We start from the raw sequence: 20,087 nt of genomic DNA, 5'->3' as shown, positions 1-20,087 counted from the left end.
GCAGCTGGGGAGTGAAACTTCCTAAGTAGTAATTTTTTATTATAAATGTTTAAATTGACCCAAATACAGTCCCTACCACAAGCACGTCCAGCAGGGATAACCACAGATTTATTGATGAAGAGAAAAGTCACCAGGGATCAATACTCTAGTGAACTTCATGAATCATTCTGAATTTAAAAATAATTCTCTGCTCAGAGTTTCCTAATTTATAATGATGGAAATTCCCGAAGGCTGTAGATGGCTCCTTCATTCACCACTTCCACACGTTCTCATTAAAAGAGTTAACTACCCAGTGAGTTGCAACAGCTACAAATATGTCACAAAAATAAACAAGTAGAGAAAGGATACAACTATATAAAAAATGAGGTTTTGTTCCTTCATCTCATGGCCATGGACAATGCTCACCTTCATTATGCCTGGTTCTCCTCTTCCTGGACACGTGAGAGAATTACCTTTTTCCAGGCCCTTGAGACAGCATGGCCACAAGACTTGTTTTGGCCAAGAAAACATGAATGGGAGTAATTTGTGTTACATTCTAGTGGAAGGGTTTAATTAGGAGCCAGTAATGCTTCTGCATGCTCTCTTCCCCTCATGAGATCACAGAGATGTATGTGGATACGAAGAGAACACAAGATTGAAGCTGCTTAAAATGCCAAGTCATCACAGAGGGAGGGCAGGTACCCAGGGGGCCACACAAGGTCCACAGAGGACTGTGGATGACAGGAAACATACTGTGCTGTACTGCCAAGCAACTGAGATTTGGGTATTGTTTCTTACTGCAGCATAATCCTACCTATACTGACGGACAGAGTCAGTTAAATTCATCCTTTGATATGTCGCCTGTCTCTAAGCCCATCCATTCAAGCAACATTTACTGAGTGTCTACTATGTGCAGGGCCCTCTTCTAGGCACTTGAGATACATCAGGGAACCAAAAACACAAAGATCCCTTTCCTCATGAAGCTTAAATTTTAGCTGGAGGAGAGAGACAAAAAGTACTAAGCATAATAAATAAATTATACAGCATATTAGAACATAGTAAGTTCCAAGGAGAAAAGAAAATTTAAAACAGGGTAAGGATGAGAAATTCTAGAGACAGTGTGGGTGTGGGGGTCAGGTTCAGTGTTAAACAGAGGATCTCAGTTTCCTAATCTATAACACCCACTCTACCCACTACAGATACTGAGGAACGGAGGAGAAGAGGTGCTTTAAAAGTGCCTGTAAATTATAAAATGCTGTAAGCATATTCATGGCTACAGCTGTTGTTCCCATTTGGCAGCAAGAGGGGGTTCCTCTGGGTCATTATTATAGGAAATAAGGGCAGTTTGACATGATTTGCCTAAAAATCATATTTGGAATATATAAAAATTATTCTGTCAGGGCTGGCCCAGTGGTGTAGTGGTTAAGTTTGCACGCTGTGCTTCAGCGGCCCAGAGTTTGCGGGTTCGGATCCCAGGCAGGGACCTACACATCGCTCATTTGTATGTGGAGGCATCCCACATACAAAACAGAGGAAGATTGGCACAGATGTTAGCTCAGAGACAATCTTCCTCACCAAAAAACAAAACAAAACAATTATTCTGTGTATTCTGCTGTATTTTTAAATATTCAAAGGCAAAGATACTTGATCCCTTAGCAAGTTGCCTCTGGGTCAGAATATTCACATTTGCTGAAAGGAGATTTTAGAGCAAATTAAGGAAAGAAGTACACCAAAAGAAGATTCCGCCTCTTGTCACATAAGAAACAAGGAAGAGGGACAGAAACCAAAGAACGGTCTAGATCATAGATGACAGGCAGGTAAACTCTCTTCTAAGGACTGATGAGTCACATGGGTATACTCTGCCAAGTTCTGCGTGGCACAAAGAGGCACTCACAGCAAAAGAAGACAACTACCGGGCAGAGAAGAAGCTGCAAATAGCAGCCAGCTCTGGGAATGACGATCCTGAGGAAGACCAAGGAGGGTCACGGCTGCTGTCACCAAACCACATGGGTCATGGTGCTCTCCTCATTACGACCTTGCAGACGGCTGACACTGCACTGGGGGTGAGATGTGAACTCTTCCCAGGAGACCCTTCCTTCACCCTGCACCCGCCCCTTCCTACACACCTCCTCAGTCAGCCTGAGACATCACGCCCCCAGGCCCTTTTGTGCGCAGGAGCACCCTTCCAGCCTTAGTTCAAACATCACCCCCTCACTGAGGCCTTGTCTGACCACGTCCTTGCTAAAATACTTCCCGGACCGCTCACTCTCTGTCGCTACCAAATCATCTTATTTCTTTCTTTGTTTTTTTATTATCTATTTCCTCCCACCACAAGGTGAGATCCATAAAGACAAAAGACTTATCTTGTTCAGGCTACATTCCTGGTCCATTAACCAGCACTTGCATAAAAAAGGCACTAAAACTACTTTTTAAATGAATCAATTCAGGTATTTTAACAGAATAAATAAACTGCACGGATTCCCTCTCCTTTCCCCTCTTCTGCATCTGCGCCACCAAGGCCTTCATCATGTTAACATAAGAAACTTAACACTTATACAGCATATCACAGTGTTCAGAAAATACTTTTACATTCATTCTATTATTGGATTAGGGATTGGCTAGAGGTAAGGGGACAACATAGGATGGTTATCACCCACATCTCTGTTTTTATACATTTGGAAACTGAACCTTAGAAAAGTTAATGAATGGCTTGATCAAGGTCCTACAGAACAGTGGGCATGTAAATCCAGATGTCCTCCATTCTCTCCAGAACATCGTGCTAGTTCTCACTCAGAACTAAGCAAGAGGAAAAATGTGGCTGGCCCAGAATGAGGAAGGAATGTGCAGTCAATGATCAGGGCGGAAAGTTAAGAGGACACCCAACTCCAGAGGACCCTGAATGCTAACCAAGGACTCTGCATGAGACCCTTTAGGCAGCAAGGGACCATCAAGGATTTGGGAAAAGTAACATAATCAGATAACATCTCTTAGGAAGATAACTCTGCTGGGAATATACAGAATTGATTAAAAAAGAGTATTAGAAACAAGAGAGGATATTCTCACAATCCACACATGAAGTGATTATCCATGAAGGAAGAGGGAATAGAAAGGAGAGATATTATGATTCAATGTGTGTGGTGGGAGTGGGGAGGGGGTGAAGACAAAGTGAACGCCTCTGAGATTTTTTTCGATTTGGAGGATCTGAACATGGTTTAAACATCCAGCAACATCAGATTTAGTATTTGTAATTTTTAACCCTGTATTCAAGGAATTATTCTATTCTACGTTGACACACTTTCAATTTAAAAAGTTGGTTCTGAAAACTGACTGGACACATGGCCACCTACACAACTTCATTTGCTACAGAAAATGTGAGAGAACTACAGATTTTATTGCATGTTGATTTGTTATCATGGAATCAAAGGATTCAAATAAGAGACGCAAAATGAAGAGACAATTGAAAAATTCACAGACTTGCCAATCTCTGAAGCATTGTTAAATACAACAAATTTTACAAGTGTGTGTTCCTATTAAAGAATCAAAATAAGTGAAAACAGTATCCTTTATGATTCTCGAACAATAAAACGTATTTTGGAAAAAAGAAAATATAAATGCATAATTACAATCTTTCTAAAATCCTGCATATTTTTGCCTTTTTGAATTAAGTTCCTAACATCTTCTTTACAAAGTTAAATAAAATTTGGCTCCAGGACAGACTTCATTTAAAGTAAAATTATTCAGATTTCTCTTTATGAACTACACACAGATCTCATTTATTTGTAGTTTCACTAAAATTTAGACCTGCTCTATGGATAAACCACACCCTACAGATTTTATGCTCAGTAAAATCAGAACACAAATCAAGACACACTAAAACCTACAGTTCTACCATATTTTCTGTAAGTAAATTTTTATTTTTCAGTTGTGTTTTGGAAGCAACTTTTAGAATCAATCTTTTAAATTTGCTCTTAAAAATAAAAACATATGACGACACGTGAGGGTAATAATTCTTTAAGAGTAAAAATTAGAGTCAACTTGTCAACAAACAAAAGTCTGTGTCAGGATTTCTATCCTTGATATTTTATACATATTCTTTGTTAGCAGAGAATTTTTCCTGACCCTTGTAAATAGGATTTTTATTGTGTCCAAATGACCTGGGAAGGCTAGAGCTCAAACTTTAATTTTCGATGTTCAATGCACTTTGCTTAGTCAACTTTAGTTTCAAACCATCAAAATCTTCACTCTGAAGAGAAGACAAGCAAGAATAAAAGAAATTTTCTTATTTTAAGAATATTTTTTTCTCAAAATAATATGGGGAATAAAAATTCTTGTGAAAGAAATCACTTTTCTATTGATTAATTCAAAGAAACTGTCTCATTGTTACTTCCTCACCAGCTATACTTTACGTGTGTCTTAGAATATTTTGTAATTATGTGCATCCTCTATATATAATAAACATACACACACACGTATAACTACATGACCCTAAGTGAACTGATTTAGATAAAACCTGATATTAAAAATTCTTAATGGATTACTAAATTAAAATTTTACTATTTCACATAATTTGGATTAACGCATCACCTAAACTTGGAGATGCCTAGGTTTGTAACCCTGTGCAGAACTTTCGTAGGAGGCAGTGGCAGGCAAGTTAAAGAAGCCCATTTCCAAAACTGTTAAGATCTGGGTTTCATATGCTGGATCCTTAGGGTCAGGCCACTACTCCATGCTCAGAGTGACAGTCTGTGAAGCAGTATTTAAAAAATACATACGTGAGCATGAGCATGTGCAGGTCTGTGTGTGCGACTGTACCTGGATTTCTAAGTAAATTAATGCCAGGATGCTGTTAAGATATTCCGGTGAAGTACAGTACGTTATCTTCACTTGCGATAAATGGCACTGGCTTGAACAGTTGAGGTCTTCTTCATAGAAATCCTCCACTATTTGCATTGTAAGCACTGGAACTACCAAATAAAACTTTATGAAAGTGCAACTCAAATTTATACATTTCTTATGGAATTCCAGACCAAATTTTCTTTTCCAGAAAAATCTGTAACGCTCTATAAAAACAAATGTAAAGTGAAAGGGAAAAAAAAACAGTATTACTCTGCATCAGTTGAAATTTTATTTTCTTAAAGTACTTAACAAAATTGGAACTCTGTGAAAAGGGTAAAGTAATATCTTTCCACCAGGACCCAATATTTTGTCATTCAGCAGATATTGATGGGTGCCTACTCGTGTGCTCGATACTGTTCTAGATACAGAAAAATTAAATGACAGGCTCAAGGCTATACAGAATCTCAGTGAGAAAGCCAGTAAAACTTTAAATAGTCTAGTCAACCAATTGAGATGCTCATTTCACTACTTTGCTGCTGGTAACTCACTTATTCCTCATCAGGTCATTTAAAACTTTTTTATTTCACATTTAAAAACAATAATTTTACCAAAAAAAAAATCAACGGTTTTCAAAGGAATTGTGACACGAAAAATGGGACACCATTAAATTGAAACCAACTTATTTTACCTTAATTCTTATTTTATTCCGGTCGTCACCATTTCGTCTAAGTCTTATATTTACAAGGAGAAAATATGGGTTTAAGAGAAGCTAAATCTCTCTCTTTAGGTTATTCAGTCTAAAAATTATTTCTTCCTAGTAAGTTCTATTCCTTCTAAGCTGGACAACTTTCTATCCATCGTTAATATAATGTTGTAATAGCTACATTCAGTTCTATTATAGGTATAAAGGACACTGCTACATCACTAGCTCTAGCATGAATAAACTACAGAGATCTCCTACTTTATAACTCAGGGGAATATTTTCATCATTAGCCACAGACCATCTTTAGGTTTTCCCCTCTGCAGTAATTACAACTAGATGTGTTATTTAATAAATAAACATTTACAAACTACTATAGTATTTTTAAAAGTCCTCTTCCAAGATATGGTTTGTTCATCATATTACCTTAATATTATTAAGTGTAGAATAAAAAGAAATGCTCCGTGGTAATAGTTAACACCCCGTTTGTTCATGAGCATTTTCTTCTACCAAGTGTCCGCAAGGGGTCAAATCAACAAAAGTATCCAACTGTCGTGTGAATGGATGGATTCCTTATCCCTAACAGAGAGGTGCAGGTATGTGCTCAGGGTCTGATGATTTTTAAAGTAGTTTTATTTAGAATGTGAGAGCTGACATATAATTGGTACATCCCTTATGTTTTTAACCACATATACAAAAAAGGATAAGTGAATGAAATTATATTGTGGCTCTTACCTAAAGAATGTGCTGCTGTGGTTTTGGAGCTGAAAAACCGCCCGAGCCCGAGATCACCAAGTTTGACCACCCCAGTGGCTGTAATGAACACATTAGCTGGTTTTATATCTGTGAGTAAAATGAAGGGATCAGGTGAAAGATGATGTCAGTTTATGTATTTTCAAAGGATTAAAAACCACTTTTCATGATAGAATTTAACATATATCTTAAAAATGAAAGTCAGTTTGAATTTTGAACCAATTACTTTATTTTGAATAATTCTGATGTATCCTAAATACTTCTGAGTTCTCAGTCCCCTAATAGATAATCATCAATGCAGCATGATGAAGACCGCTACTAATTTTCATTTAAAATGTTTTGTTTTCCATTTTCAAATAAACTTTTTTGAAATTTAAAGCACAAAATAAATTTGTGTTCTTTTCATATCAATTTTAAGTAAGATATCTTACTAAATATTAATTGATATTTATTTACATAAAATATAAAATCATAACTACTATGTATATAATTATCTACTTAGATGAACTTACAAATCTTGATTGCTTAAATAAATTGTATGGAAATTTTTCATACCCCTAAAATCAGTGGATCAATTCCTTAGTGATGTAACTTTGAGATACTCTGCCCAACCATTTGGATAAGAACATATTAAGAGCTAATGCTGGAAATTAAAAATCTAAAAACAATACACATCTTTCATTTGAAGGAAAAAAAAAACTCTCTTCCTTATGCATATTCAATTGCTTTCCTGCATCTATCTTTTCCTTTACCAACATAATCAGTAAGATGCTCAGAAGAGTCAAGCAGAATAATAACTAATTCTCATTATTATTTAAAACCAAGTAGGGATTTACTTAAAGGGTTATCATTTTAGTAAAATTATAATTCGGAAATAAATTACCTGAGAAAGCACGACACTGTGCAATGACTGGAAGGCATTTATTCTTAAGCTGCCTAATAACGTGCGCTGTTTCTATCAACGGTGAAAGTTACTCACGGTCTTCTCTTACCTCTGTGCATGACTCGCCGAGAATGCATGTGCTCCAACGCACTGCAGAGCTGCACGAAGTACTTCCAGACAGTTCTTTCAGGAATTAGCCTCTTTTGTTTCTTAAAATGCTTTTTAAAAAATTAAAAGTAAGGATTATAAGAACTAAAGTATCTTAAGACTAGATTCTGACATGTAAAAAGCTGTTTAGTCAGAAAAACATCTACTTTTCTCTACTTATTACCAACTAAAAAGCATACCATTTTCTACAGTGAAATGATTCCAAGAATTTTACCTGACATAACAGCTTAAGTTTCTCCCTGTTATATCTAAAGTTAGCTCAGGCCATATCATGCTACATCTGTGTAATGTCCTACTATTTCAAAAACTTAACATCCATATAAAATAATTTCTAATCCTAAAAGGAAGATGTCAAACTTCATTTCAAGAAAAGCCAGAATAAAATAGTCTAGAAACCTGAAGGTAATTATGTTCATTAATAGACAATGCTTCTCCTGATAGAAGGTTTCACTATAGAATTCCTTTTAAATACTGAATCCCTTTGGTGATCTGAAATATCACTTAACTTATTAAAAATTAAATAAGGAAAAGGGATTTATGTAAAAAGTTTTCATGAATATTTCTATTGCACGTTACAGGTCGAACTTGCACTTTGCTTTGAACGAATGAAACAAAATTTCACAGAAGAAAAACATTACACGAAGGCCCGGGCAAAAAGGTGAGCACCGATAAGCTAGCAGGAGAAGGAGGCAATCGATAAAATAATTGCAAAACCAGAGGTCCGTGTTTATGCCCATTTTTCTACATTATAGTGGCTAAAAGAATATACTAATAATATACTCACTCAAGAACAAAATTCTTAAGTGTCATAAGATTCATTATATAAAATTATTTTTCAAAAACAAAAATGCAATTGGTTTCCTATTTAACAATACTTGTAAATGACTGACATATTTAAACAAGTTTTCATAAAATTTTCTGATAATTTTAACTTTTTAAAATACATATAGTTATTAAGAGATACCAACATTTAAACATGTACTTGGATGCATTTTATGTGGAAACTTGACATTTTGGGAAGTTCAACTGATTTGATTATTTGTTATTGAACAGGGAGAAACTGCACTTCAACTAATTCCAAAACACAAATCTCCATCACTTTTTACCCCTGTGACCAGTTGAGGGCAGGCTGAAAGGGAACACAACACAGGGAGACCTGCTGATACCCCTACTTCATACGGGGCCAACAGTCACATCCATGTCTCCCATGCACTCAGCATACCAAAGGATGAATCTTTAAGGAAAAGCTAATGACTTTAGGTTAATCTTTACCATAACAGATCCCATGGAAATGAACTTATTAGCAATTTCAATGGCTATACCATCAGTAGTAAAAAGCAAATAACAATTGGATGACCCGGTAATTAAAAAGCAGTTCAGGGTATTTTACTAAAATGTTGAAAACCTCCCATACCGTGTTTCATTATTAAGTATTTTTAACTGCAGGCTGTGTCAACATCAGTTTTCATTCTAAAGGGGCAATGCTGCAAAATCAGTTCTGCACACATCATTTTCTTTCAGACTTGGAAGGAGTCCAAATAACTCCTGTCTATGTGCTCTCCTCGACACTGGATTAGCATATCAGAGACTGTTTGATGTCAATAGGAAGATGGGGACCAGGTTTCTTTTCATTCAAAAATAAATATACCGTATCATGTAAGTATCAGACCATGAAAGACAAATTTTATGCTTTAATATAGATTCTGAAGTCATCACGAGTATAATTAATTTGGCAGCTTACTTTTAAAGTCCCCATTATTTAAAAAATAAATTATACAGGAAGAGGCAGAATGAAAAAACTGTCCTCAAAATGCACATTAGGGAAGATGTTATCGGACCAAGATGGTGCGATCATTTTCAGGTTTTTATATTCTTCTTTGGGACTGTCTCTTTGAACAACAAATTAGAAATGAAGACAATAGAGTGACATCAACATAGTGCCACTAGACAGAACGACCTGGCAAAAGGTAAGTATCCACATTAATAACAGGTTTTTGAAGAATAATGTTATGGAGTTGATCTGATTATAAAAGAAATCCAAGGCAGTTTTATTATGTCATTGGTATCTTCCAATATTATTTTTTATGTCTGTTTAAACATGTAGTTTTTCAACCATTCCTGAAGAACAGGGATTTTTTTTTTTTTTAGAAAGCAAATACTTATGATGAGAAAAGCCTGTCTGTTCTGATGGTGGCACTGTTGGCTATCTCTTAAGAAGAGGATGAACAGAAAAAAGGCAATGAAAATCTGAATTGTTTTTACTATTGGTAAAATTTATATTAGCACTATAAAGCAGGAACTTCCATAATACCAAAGTATTAAAAAAAAAAGAAGAAGCTTTTCTTGAAACTTATTCTAAAATATACGTATCTTTTAAAAGTTAATTCTCTAGTCAAAATAGCATTACTGTTCAAAAATCCTACTTTTTTCTGAAAAAAGACAAAAAGACAGCCCTATCTAAATATTTAGCTCTAGATTAGGAAAAAAAAATCTAATGCAAAATTTACAGAAATAAAATATTTTGTACATATGTCATGTGGTAGGCTTTTAATAAAGCAGTAAATAATGCAACCAAATTTTTTAAAGGTTAGTATCAATAAAGATTTATGTGAAAAAGATGATTATGTGATATAGCACTTTTACTATATTTGTCCTATGAAATAGAATTGTAACTCTTTTATACCTGAAAATAGAAGAGGCAGAAATTAGCCCTTGGTATACCTGATCACTTGGACATAATTTTTATTTAGTCTTTGTAAGTCGGCTAGTCTTTTCTCTATGCAAAGCTCCAAATACTAATTGTTTTAAAAGCATATTTTCTATCTCTATCAACGTTATTCAAACAGACACTGAACAATATTCAAATTATAAAAACAGATGTAACAAAAAGCTAGTCAGTGTGCATATAAAACACATATAAAATATCACATTGTACTGTATTCTCACTTATGTGTAAAAAGATTACCAGCATTTCTCTTAGGTGAAATTCAGCATACCTAGTAAAACACATTTGCATTGCCACTTAAGTGATGTCTATTAATACAAAGGAGGCTAGTTGGTGTAAGCTGCTTCCAGTCAAAGACTTTGGGAAAACAGTCACAGCTTTTTTTTAAATCATCAAACATCTTCCTACAAATTAAATGCCCAAGACCAAATGCAATTATACAGTGAACACTGAATATCAAAGTGCCGTTGTCTGGACTCAACTGGATCTCTTGGTTCCTGCATTCTAGCCGCTACAACTCCACGAGGAACATACATTACTTATTACTTCTAAGTTTTGCAGTCCTAGCATTCCTCCTCCAGAAATCTTGGGAAAAGCTTCAATGATGTTACCCAGTATAAACTCATCCACAGAGGAAGAACAAAAATTATATTCTTGTTTTATACATATATATAAAATTAACCTCCATGGTATATCAAAATATTTAAGTTCACAGTTTGGTATGCTAATCTTTAAAGAAGAAAGTTTTCAGACAAAACACGTGGAACTGCCAGGGCCAGCTTCGTGGGCATGCAACCTGAGCAGCCAGCAGGGCTCGGCACTAGTTTAATGCTCTGCTGTTGCCATCTTGAAATTCTTAAGACTTTTTTAACTGGGGAACCCACAATTATGTAGCTGGTTCTGGAACCATATACCAAGCATCTTTAGAAATGTACAGCCATAGTTAAAAACAAAGAGCAACAAATGGGGTTCTGCTATGCGAGGCATTCTTGAAAGATTAGGAAAAACGATAATGAAATAATGAGAAATAATGAAGTGATAAGAGAACCAGAATTACAGGCACCGGCTGTTCCCCATCTCTTCCAAGTACCTAACAAGAGGAAGCAAGTAATTTATGTTAAATCTAAGGAAGTATTTGCGGCCTGGGAGTGTCATCAAGTGTTTTATGTGCCACTAACATAATCCATATTCACCTTTTAATAAGAGACTCGATGATGAGGCTTGATGGTAGCTGGTTGTGTGACCTTGAACAAGCCACTTAATCTTGCTGGGCCTCAGTTTCCTCACTATATTAAACAGAGTCTGGCTTATGCGGTCCCCACCACCTCTAAAATACAACCTACGGTTCTACAGTCTTGGTTACAAAAAAAACATAAATAATAAATGCCTGCTTGGCACGTTTTCATACTTAATTTTACTAGTAGGTCGTATCCTTCAAATCTCCAGTTAATAAAAATAAAGCAAAAAAATATATAATAATACCTCAGAGATCCCCATAGGTCCAGTTAATACTATAAATGGTCTTCACGTGGGACGACAGGTAGTTAGAGTTCTTTGTTATAAATTTGTAATTAGGTCAAACATTTACCATCAGAAGGGATGTTACATTCCCAGACAAGCGTATCTCTGTAATTATAATGCATTTTCATAAGACTACAGTTTGCAGTGGTTATTTCAAAGAATTAAATGCACAGAGACTGGAGGACGGGACAGACGGGATGCTTCTGCAAGTGTAACTGGCAGTTCTAAGTGATTTTTATTAGATATTAATCCTTCTATGGAAACGTCTTTCTTCTGAAGGTGTAAGGAGGTCTTAGCAGACTAAACTGCACCAACATTTGCTATACACATTTTGGGAATTATATAAATGCGTAAAAGAGTTACGCCTCCGTTAGAATTTTGCTTTGTAATAACTAATTTGCAGCATGTGAATATTTTCACTCTTGGCACCCTGAATAAAATTCAGAATCTTAAGTTGCTTTAGAAGGTGCGAAGTAGAATGGGATTGGCAGCCATGAGACCACTGAAAATACCTATCGCTGGCATCTCATTTTATCTACTTTGATAAAATATTTCCCATCCAAGCTCAACCAGTCTTTTTCCTTTCCTGTAATGCTGGAAAATCTGTTAAGGGTATTAAGCTGTTTCTAGATTATAATTTAACAGAATATCAATGTAAGCTCTTTCATTTCCCCAAGTCAAAACTGTATAGTGTATTAACATAAACTGAAAACATATTTCACCTTAGGGTGGAAAATGTGAAACAGGTAATGATTTTTTCTGAGCAATTAAGTTTTGGAAAAAACCCTTACATGATTTAGCAAACAAGAACGCAAGCTCCTATAAAGTCACAATGTTCATCCCCCCAAAAAGTTGTCTTCTGAACATTGGTGTATCAACCTCAAGGAAGCTTACCCAGGACATTAAAAATATCCACAAAAAATCTACGAACGCATGAGAATTATTACAAGGGACGATCCCTGCACTGCCACATGGATAATTCTTAAGAGAAGCTTCCATGTTACCCAAACGGAGAGAGAAAATACTTGGAAATACTTAAGATGCTTTCTCTACTGCATCAGAGCGAGAGAGAGAGAGAGAGAAGCAGTCAGTCTTCTGGAAGACACAGAAGGTCAGAAGATAAACGGAAACAGGTGCCTCTTTCATGGATTCTTTCGGGTTATGTTACACGGGACAACAGAACATAGCTTAAAAGATATTTCAATATTCTCGATGGACAAGGAAAACACAGCAGGACAATAACGAGACAGTAGAAGTCCCTCAGTAGAAACCTAAATGAAAAAAAATGGGACAAGAGTGTATCTCTTCTCTTTACTGAACTGTCGAGAGCCACCAGTGCTGCTGCCTGTGGTATCATACGGTTTTTAAAAGGCAGCTTTTGACGAATATGACCTTCAAACTTAAGGAGCAAAAAAGCTATCTTCTGATTTTCCCCAAGTAAACACAGATCAAAACTTCTACATCACCTTTTAGTTATGCTCACAGAATTACAGAATGGTCATTATGGGACATGACTTGCAAGTTACTAAAATCTCTAAGTGCTATACTACTTCACTATCAAACTCCTTAAGCATCAAAGAAAACCTAAGTGATATTTCCCCAGTAACACTGCTTCTATAAAAATAATTTTGTATAACACACCTATACGTACATACCATAAGTAGACATAAATCTATATGGATACATAGGTGTACGTGCATTATGTGTGGGGGCCTATGTATATGTGCCTATGTATATAATATTCAGTTCTATAGAGTTTTTTCCAGATAGTGCCATTAACTTGTAACCTTCAGACTTCTGAACAATTCTCAGGTGATCTATAATATAAGATAGATAACAATCTTATACAAAAGACTCAGTGGGAAACAGCCTGCATGAGGAATCACTGGCAATTCTCAGAGTTGTCTGGCTTGGGCTACACACTTGATGCCAGACGCTGAAATGGCAAGTGTAGGTATCTCGGCAAACTGTAAATCAAGTTATCAAAGATAGATGGTACTGCTGAGAAGATTTTACTGCTTACAAGTCCAAAGGGCAAGACTGTAGAAGACACTTCAAAGAGATTTTATTTCTAACACACCCTCTCAATTTGGATAAGTACAAATACAAAGGTGTCTGCAAATCCAAAAACAACCACACCAAGAAGGTGAACAAGATTTATAAGTTATAATATTTGAAGACAATAATTATCTCCAAAACACTGTTGGTATTTAGCTAATTTATCAACGTCTGTGGTAAGCAGAATTTTAAGACATACATCACTCCCCAAAATTCCCAATTCTGGTGTATAATGCCCTCCCCTTGCGTGTGAGCTGGGTTGTGAATACGACGGACCATCATTCCCATATCACATGATATCTTCCACGGCAGAAGGGATTGTGCAGATGTACTTAAGGTTTCAAGTTGGCTGCTTTTGAGTTAATCAGAAGGGAGATTATCCCAGGCAGGCCTGACCTAATCCGGCAAGCTCTTCAAAGAACAGAGATTCAAAGCCAGAGAGACTCTCCTCCTGGCCCTAAGGGAGCAGACTGCCAGGCTGCGGAGAGGTCCCTGTGGCAGGGAATAGCAGGTGGCATCTAGGACCTGAGGATGGCCCCCAGTTGACAATCAGGAAGGCAGCAGGGACTTTAGTCATATGACCCCACATGGGGAACTGAATTCTCCCAACAACCGGTAAACAAGGAAGAAAACCCTAAACCTCAGATGAGGTCACAGCCCCAGCTGGCACCTTGATTTCGGTCTTCTAAGACCTTAAGCAGAGAACCCACTAACCAGTATGTGAACTCACGGTCCCACAGAAATTGTGAGATAATAAGTTTATGTTGTTTTAAGCTGCTAAATTTGTGGTAATTAGCAATAAAAAGCTAATACAAAGTGTATTTCTAAACACAGTAAAAATCAATATATACAATTAACTTTGTCTGTATAAAGGAAGAGTCTGAAAGGTCCTACCAAATTTAAGAGAATGTCACACAAGTGGTAATAATGTAGAACATACAAAGCTGACAATCCAAGACAGCCTATACCGAATTATATTAGGAATAAGAAGAAATAGCCTAGATCAGGAACAAGACAAGGATGCCCACTCTCATCACTTCTATTCAACAAAGTTGTAAGTCCTTGCCAGAACTAGGACTCAAGAAAGGCAAGAAAGAGAAGCCACCAGAATTGGAAAGGAAGAAGAAAAATTGTCTCTATTTGCAGATGACATGATTTTATATACAGAAAATCTTAAAGACTCCACCAAAAAGCTGTTAGTTCTAATGAACGAAATCAGTAAAGCTGCAGGATACAAAACTAATGTACAAAAATCAGTAAGGTTTCTATACACTAACAACAGATTATCTGAAAAAGAAAGAAAGAAAATGATCCCATATACACTAGCATCAAAAACAATAAAATACTTAAGAATAAGCTTAACCAAGGAGGTAAAAGATCTCTACTCAGATACTACAAGACACTGATGAAAGAAATGGAAGATGACACAAATAAATGGAAAGGTATCTTGTGTTCAAGGTTAGAAGGATTAATACTGTTAAAATGCCAATACTATCAAAAGCCATCTTAAATTCAATGTAATCCCTATCAAGATTCCAATGGCATTTTTTACAGAAGCAGAAAAAATAATTCTAAAATTTACATGGAACCATAAAATACTCCACAGCCAAAGCAATTCTAAGAAGACCAAAGTGGGAGGCATCACATTTCCTGATTTCAAGCTGTAGTAAAAAGCAATAGTAATCAAAACAGTATGGTACTGGCATTAAAAACAACAAACCAGTGAACAGAATCGAGAGCACTGTTAGAAGGGACGCCATCAAAAAGACAAGAGGTAAATACTGCTGAGGATGTGGAGAAAAGGGAACCCATGTGCACTGCTGGTGGGAATACTGGTGCAGCCACTATGGAAAACATTATGGAAGATCCTCAAAAAGTTAAAAATAGAACCATCGTATGATCCAGCAATTCCACTTCTGGGATTATATCCAGAGGAAAGGAAAACTAACTCAAAAAGAAATCTGTACCCCCATGTTCACAGCAGCATTGTTTATAACAGCCAAGACATGGAAGCAACCTAACTGTCCATTGACAGATGAATAGATAAAGAAGTTGGGATATCTGTATGATTTCACTCACATGTGGAAGATAAAAACAATGACAAACAAACACATAGAAACAGAGAAGTTACCAGAAAGGAAGGAGGGTGGGGAGAGGGCGAAAGGTGTACAGGGGAATATGTGTACTGTGACAGATGGAAACTAGACTTTTGGTGGTAAACACAATGTAGTCTATACAGAAGCTGGAATATAACGATGTACATCTGAAATTTATATAATGTTATAAACCAATGTTACATCAATAAAAAATTAAATAAAAAACAAACAAAATTTTACAGGGCTAGCCCTGTGGTGCAGTGCTTGGGTTTGGCACACTCTGCTTTGGCAGCCCAGGTTCATAGGTTTGGATCCTGGGTGCAGAGCTACACCACTTCTCAGCAGCCATGCTGTGGTGGCATCCCACATACAAAATAGAGGAAGACTGGCACAGATGTCAGCTCAGGGTGAAACTTCCTCAAGCAAAAAGAGGAAGACTGGCAACAGATGTCAGCTCAGGGTGAAACTTTCTCAGCAAAAAAGAAAACAAAGCAAAACTTAATGCTAAAAAAATAAAATGCATAAATCCAATAAGTCTTTAAAATAAACCTAATTCAAAATACAATACATTTCTTTTAAATTAATAAAATCAAACTTTACGCTTTGTTTGCAATAGCACTGGCTGGAGTGTCAGGACGCAGGGCCGTATAAATTGATAATGGTGGTGTCAGCTAGTTCAAGCTTTCCAGACAGCAGTTTGGCACTGAAACCACAGATATCCTGGCTCATTGAACCCACTTTTGGGGGTTGGAATCTAAGAAAATAATCCAAAAGAAGTATCTGAACAAGGGTGCTTAGAAGTACTATTTATAATCATAAAAAGGAGGGGAAAAAAAGAAACAATAAAAAAGACTGCACAAACTATGGTTATTAATGCACAGAATACTATACTGTGATTTAAAATAACAGAGAGGTATAAATGAGTAAATATAAAATACTGATGCTATTCAAGAATACAAGAACCATACACTGTACGTACTGATTACAACTATAAAAAAAATCTATGCCTATACACTGATACAAATGGATGTGAGTTTAGAATAAAAGTAAATATCATTTAAAAAAAGTTGTGGTGTATATATATCATGGAATATTATTCAGCCATAAAAAATGAGGAAATCCTACTATTTGCAACAACACGGGTAAACCTTGAGAGTATTATGCTAAGTGAAATAAGTCAGAGAAAGACAAGTCCTGTACGATTGCACTTAGATGTGGAATCTAAAAGAAAAAACAATCACACAGCACGATGGTTACACAGTTAACACTGCTGTATGATATACAATTTATATGAAAGTTGTTTATAGAGGGTTCTCATCAAAAGAGAAAAAAATTTAAGTAAAAACAAAATGTAAGTCAAACCATTATGCTGCACACCTTAAACTTATACAGTGATGTATGTTAATTATATCTCAATAAAACTGGGTAAAAAAAGAGAAAACTACCCTTAACTAATTATTTGGAATTGTGCCAAACTCTTAGCACAAAATAGATATCCATTGAAATCACGCGTATTGCGTATTTCACTAAAAAATATTTGTAAGAATAATATTCAAATACTTCCTTCTTAGCCAGTTAGGTGTGATATGAAAATCCTTTTGGCAGATAAAAAACTTCTCAGTTTCTGCTCAAGAGATTTATTACATGGGGTTATATTTTGTTTTATTGATATTTTAGCAAAATATAGGTTTTAAAAAAAATAACGTGAAATATATGCACTTATATTTTCTTCTGTCTCAAACTGACTTTCTAATAGATAATTAAAAATATTGGAACTTATAAATAGTTCAATGAATAAACTACACTTTGGCAAAATGGGCTAGGAAAATTTAACAGATATTTTAGCAATATTTTTACTGACAAGCTGAAATAAACAAAGCTCTTGTTTATGTAATTCTGAAATTAGTCTCGCAACTCCTCTACACTGAGTTTCCATCACCAAGTATGTTTCTTGACACTGGAAGAGTGAAATAAACAGTTTTAACAAGGCATACTACAAAATGGAGCATGCATTGGCCAAATTTGGGTACAGTAAAGAAAACGTATAGCATATGGATCACAACTTGATAAAGTGAAATCTGTTTTGTAAGAGTCTATTTTCCTTTAAAATTCTAATTACTGATGATAAAGAAATACATGATGAAAAATTCTGGATTTCCTTTTATCCTAAAACTCATCTGGGAAGTATTTCATCTGACCACAGCCTCAGGTATTCCTTTGTCACTAATTAGAGAAATACTGAATATTTCAACTATAAATTGCTTAATTATATTTGTCAGCCTGCTCTAAACCAATTAATTATTTACTTCTAAAAATCTTTGATGCTTTGCTATCCAGAGGTTCATTTCTGGAATACAGACCAGGAGCTACATTTCCTCTATGCCAATTAAGCTGAAGACCTGAGACAGTGAAATGCATTGTTGTGATGCACAATGATTTACAGTATTACTCACTATAAAGAGATGAACCACGTTCCTTACAATTGCAGTATCTACTTCCGTCCTTAACAAAGCATTAAGTCACTACCACGTTCCTTCATGAAAGAAGTTCCTATGATTTTTTCCTAATGTAGTCCCTTTTATAAAGAATAGCTTACAGCACAAATAAGAATGTTTAGAAAACAATTTTAGAGTTTCTTAGGGCCAAAAACCCTTCCTATATCAGAACACTGTCTTCTCTCATGGCAGCGTACACTCAATATCTTAGTGACTGCTCTTAAGACCAGACTGTGAAACTGTCTGTGACTGTCACACCACCACCCATGCACACCCGCTGACCCCTGGAACAGAGCAGCGTAACAGAGGCCAAAGAATCAACTTTGTACATATATTCACCACATATTTATTGAGTTACTCTTATCAGGTAGCCTGGCGAGCAAAGCAGACACAGTCCCTGTACTCAACAGGGCTGTCAGTCAAATGGGAAACAGAGACATCAACAAATTAATTCCACAAATAAAGGCGTGATTACATTACTGAGTGCTGTGAAGGAGGAGAGTTCCGCGAGGATTAATAGCATTGAACAGTCAGTGGGTGAAAGGAAATACCCTTGAGAAAGTGATGTCTGGGTGGAGAACTGAAGGATAACAGGCATAAACGCAGCCAAGAACGGGGGAGAAGAGCACGTCAGGCAGATGGAACTGCATGCACGAGTGCCCTGGAGGAGGGAAATGCATGGTACCCTCAAGGAATGGAGAGGTCAGCGTGCGGGAGCCCTCGAGAGGGAAGCAGGGCCAGACTCAGCAAATACTTGTCAAGCACCCACTCTGTGCAGGCACTGGCCTCAGACCAGGGATCCTTGAGTACACAAAACACACTGAGAATCCTCCCTCCGAGAGCTTACGCTCTGATCACACAAGGTTCAGAGCATCCTGTCAAACACTTTCATCTTTACCCTCAATGGGAAGCTCAAGAAGGATTTGAAGGCAGAGGTTTTCCTCGTTTCCTCTCCCTCCTCACCTCCCTTAGAGACTGATGGAGAAACAGATTTGAGGAATGGCTGCTTAACGCTGGGAGGTTAGCTGCGCAATGACGGTACTTCCTACCACAGGGAGAGAAATGGAAACGGAGCTGGGTGGAGAAATCCGAAAGACATTTGGAAGAAAAATAAACAGAACTTGGTGAGAGATTGAAAATTCGAGGTAACGGAGAGAAGCGTGGAAGAGAGGCCTGGTCTCCAGCGAGCGTGGCTGGATAGACCGATAGGCGCTGAACCCGGAAAACGAGAGGAGGGTAGTCCGGGAGGTAGACTGTGAACCTCTCTGCAAACACACTGAGTTACACGGGCTCCGAATTAAAAGAGAGCTCCACAGTAAAGATAAAAAAATTGCATGTCAACAAGAGTATAGAGAGTAACTGAATGAGTAATTGAATCCACAGGCATGAATGAGATCAACTACGAAGAGTATAAAGCAAAAAAAAAAGCCAGGACTGAAACTTTTAAAACTCCACCATGAAGAGAAACTCAGCCAAGAAGAGAATGACTCCGTTACGAAGAATCAGTCTCCAGAGAGGCAGGGAGAAAATCAAGATACTTTGGGACTCAAGAAGCCAGCGGAGGAGTATTTTAGGAAGCAGAATATGAAACGCAGAGCCAAACGCAGCTGAGAGATCAAGCAGAACGAGGACTGGAAGAGGTCCACCGATTTGACGACAGAGGTCATTTGAGAGCCATTTCTTGTAGTGTGTTTGAAGTGGGGTCAGGAGTGAGTGTCTTACTGTGGAGGTAAAACAGAACTAGGGCAGGAAGGAGGAGGACGCAGGCGGAGGGGGTGGGGAGACTTCGATCAGTAGTGTCTTCTCTCATCACCTTACTTCAAATAGCAACCCTTCTCCTCCACGCTCCTCATTGCCCTTCTCTCCCTGACTT

General features: G+C 36.8%; 1 protein-coding gene across 8 annotated transcripts in view; it reads right to left on the bottom strand.

The window, feature by feature from the left end:
* NEK7 (NIMA related kinase 7) overlaps nucleotides 1-20,087 on the bottom strand; it is a 160,936-nt gene that overhangs the window by 32,132 nt on the left and 108,717 nt on the right. For all 8 annotated transcript variants that reach the window (XM_023632458.2, XM_070255982.1, XM_023632459.2 and 5 more), the window contains 2 exons: nucleotides 7,261-7,369; nucleotides 6,251-6,358 (listed from right to left, as the gene is read on the bottom strand). In XM_023632458.2, the coding sequence (XP_023488226.1) occupies nucleotides 6,251-6,358; nucleotides 7,261-7,369 (217 nt within the window). The remainder of the gene's footprint in view (nucleotides 1-6,250; nucleotides 6,359-7,260; nucleotides 7,370-20,087) is intronic.

Source organism: Equus caballus, chromosome 30 (genome assembly GCF_041296265.1).
Source record: "Equus caballus isolate H_3958 breed thoroughbred chromosome 30, TB-T2T, whole genome shotgun sequence".
NCBI classification, from domain to species: Eukaryota; Metazoa; Chordata; class Mammalia; order Perissodactyla; family Equidae; genus Equus; species Equus caballus.
The sequence above is the reverse complement of the archived record's forward strand: the minus strand, read 5'-3'. Positions and strand labels throughout refer to the sequence as shown.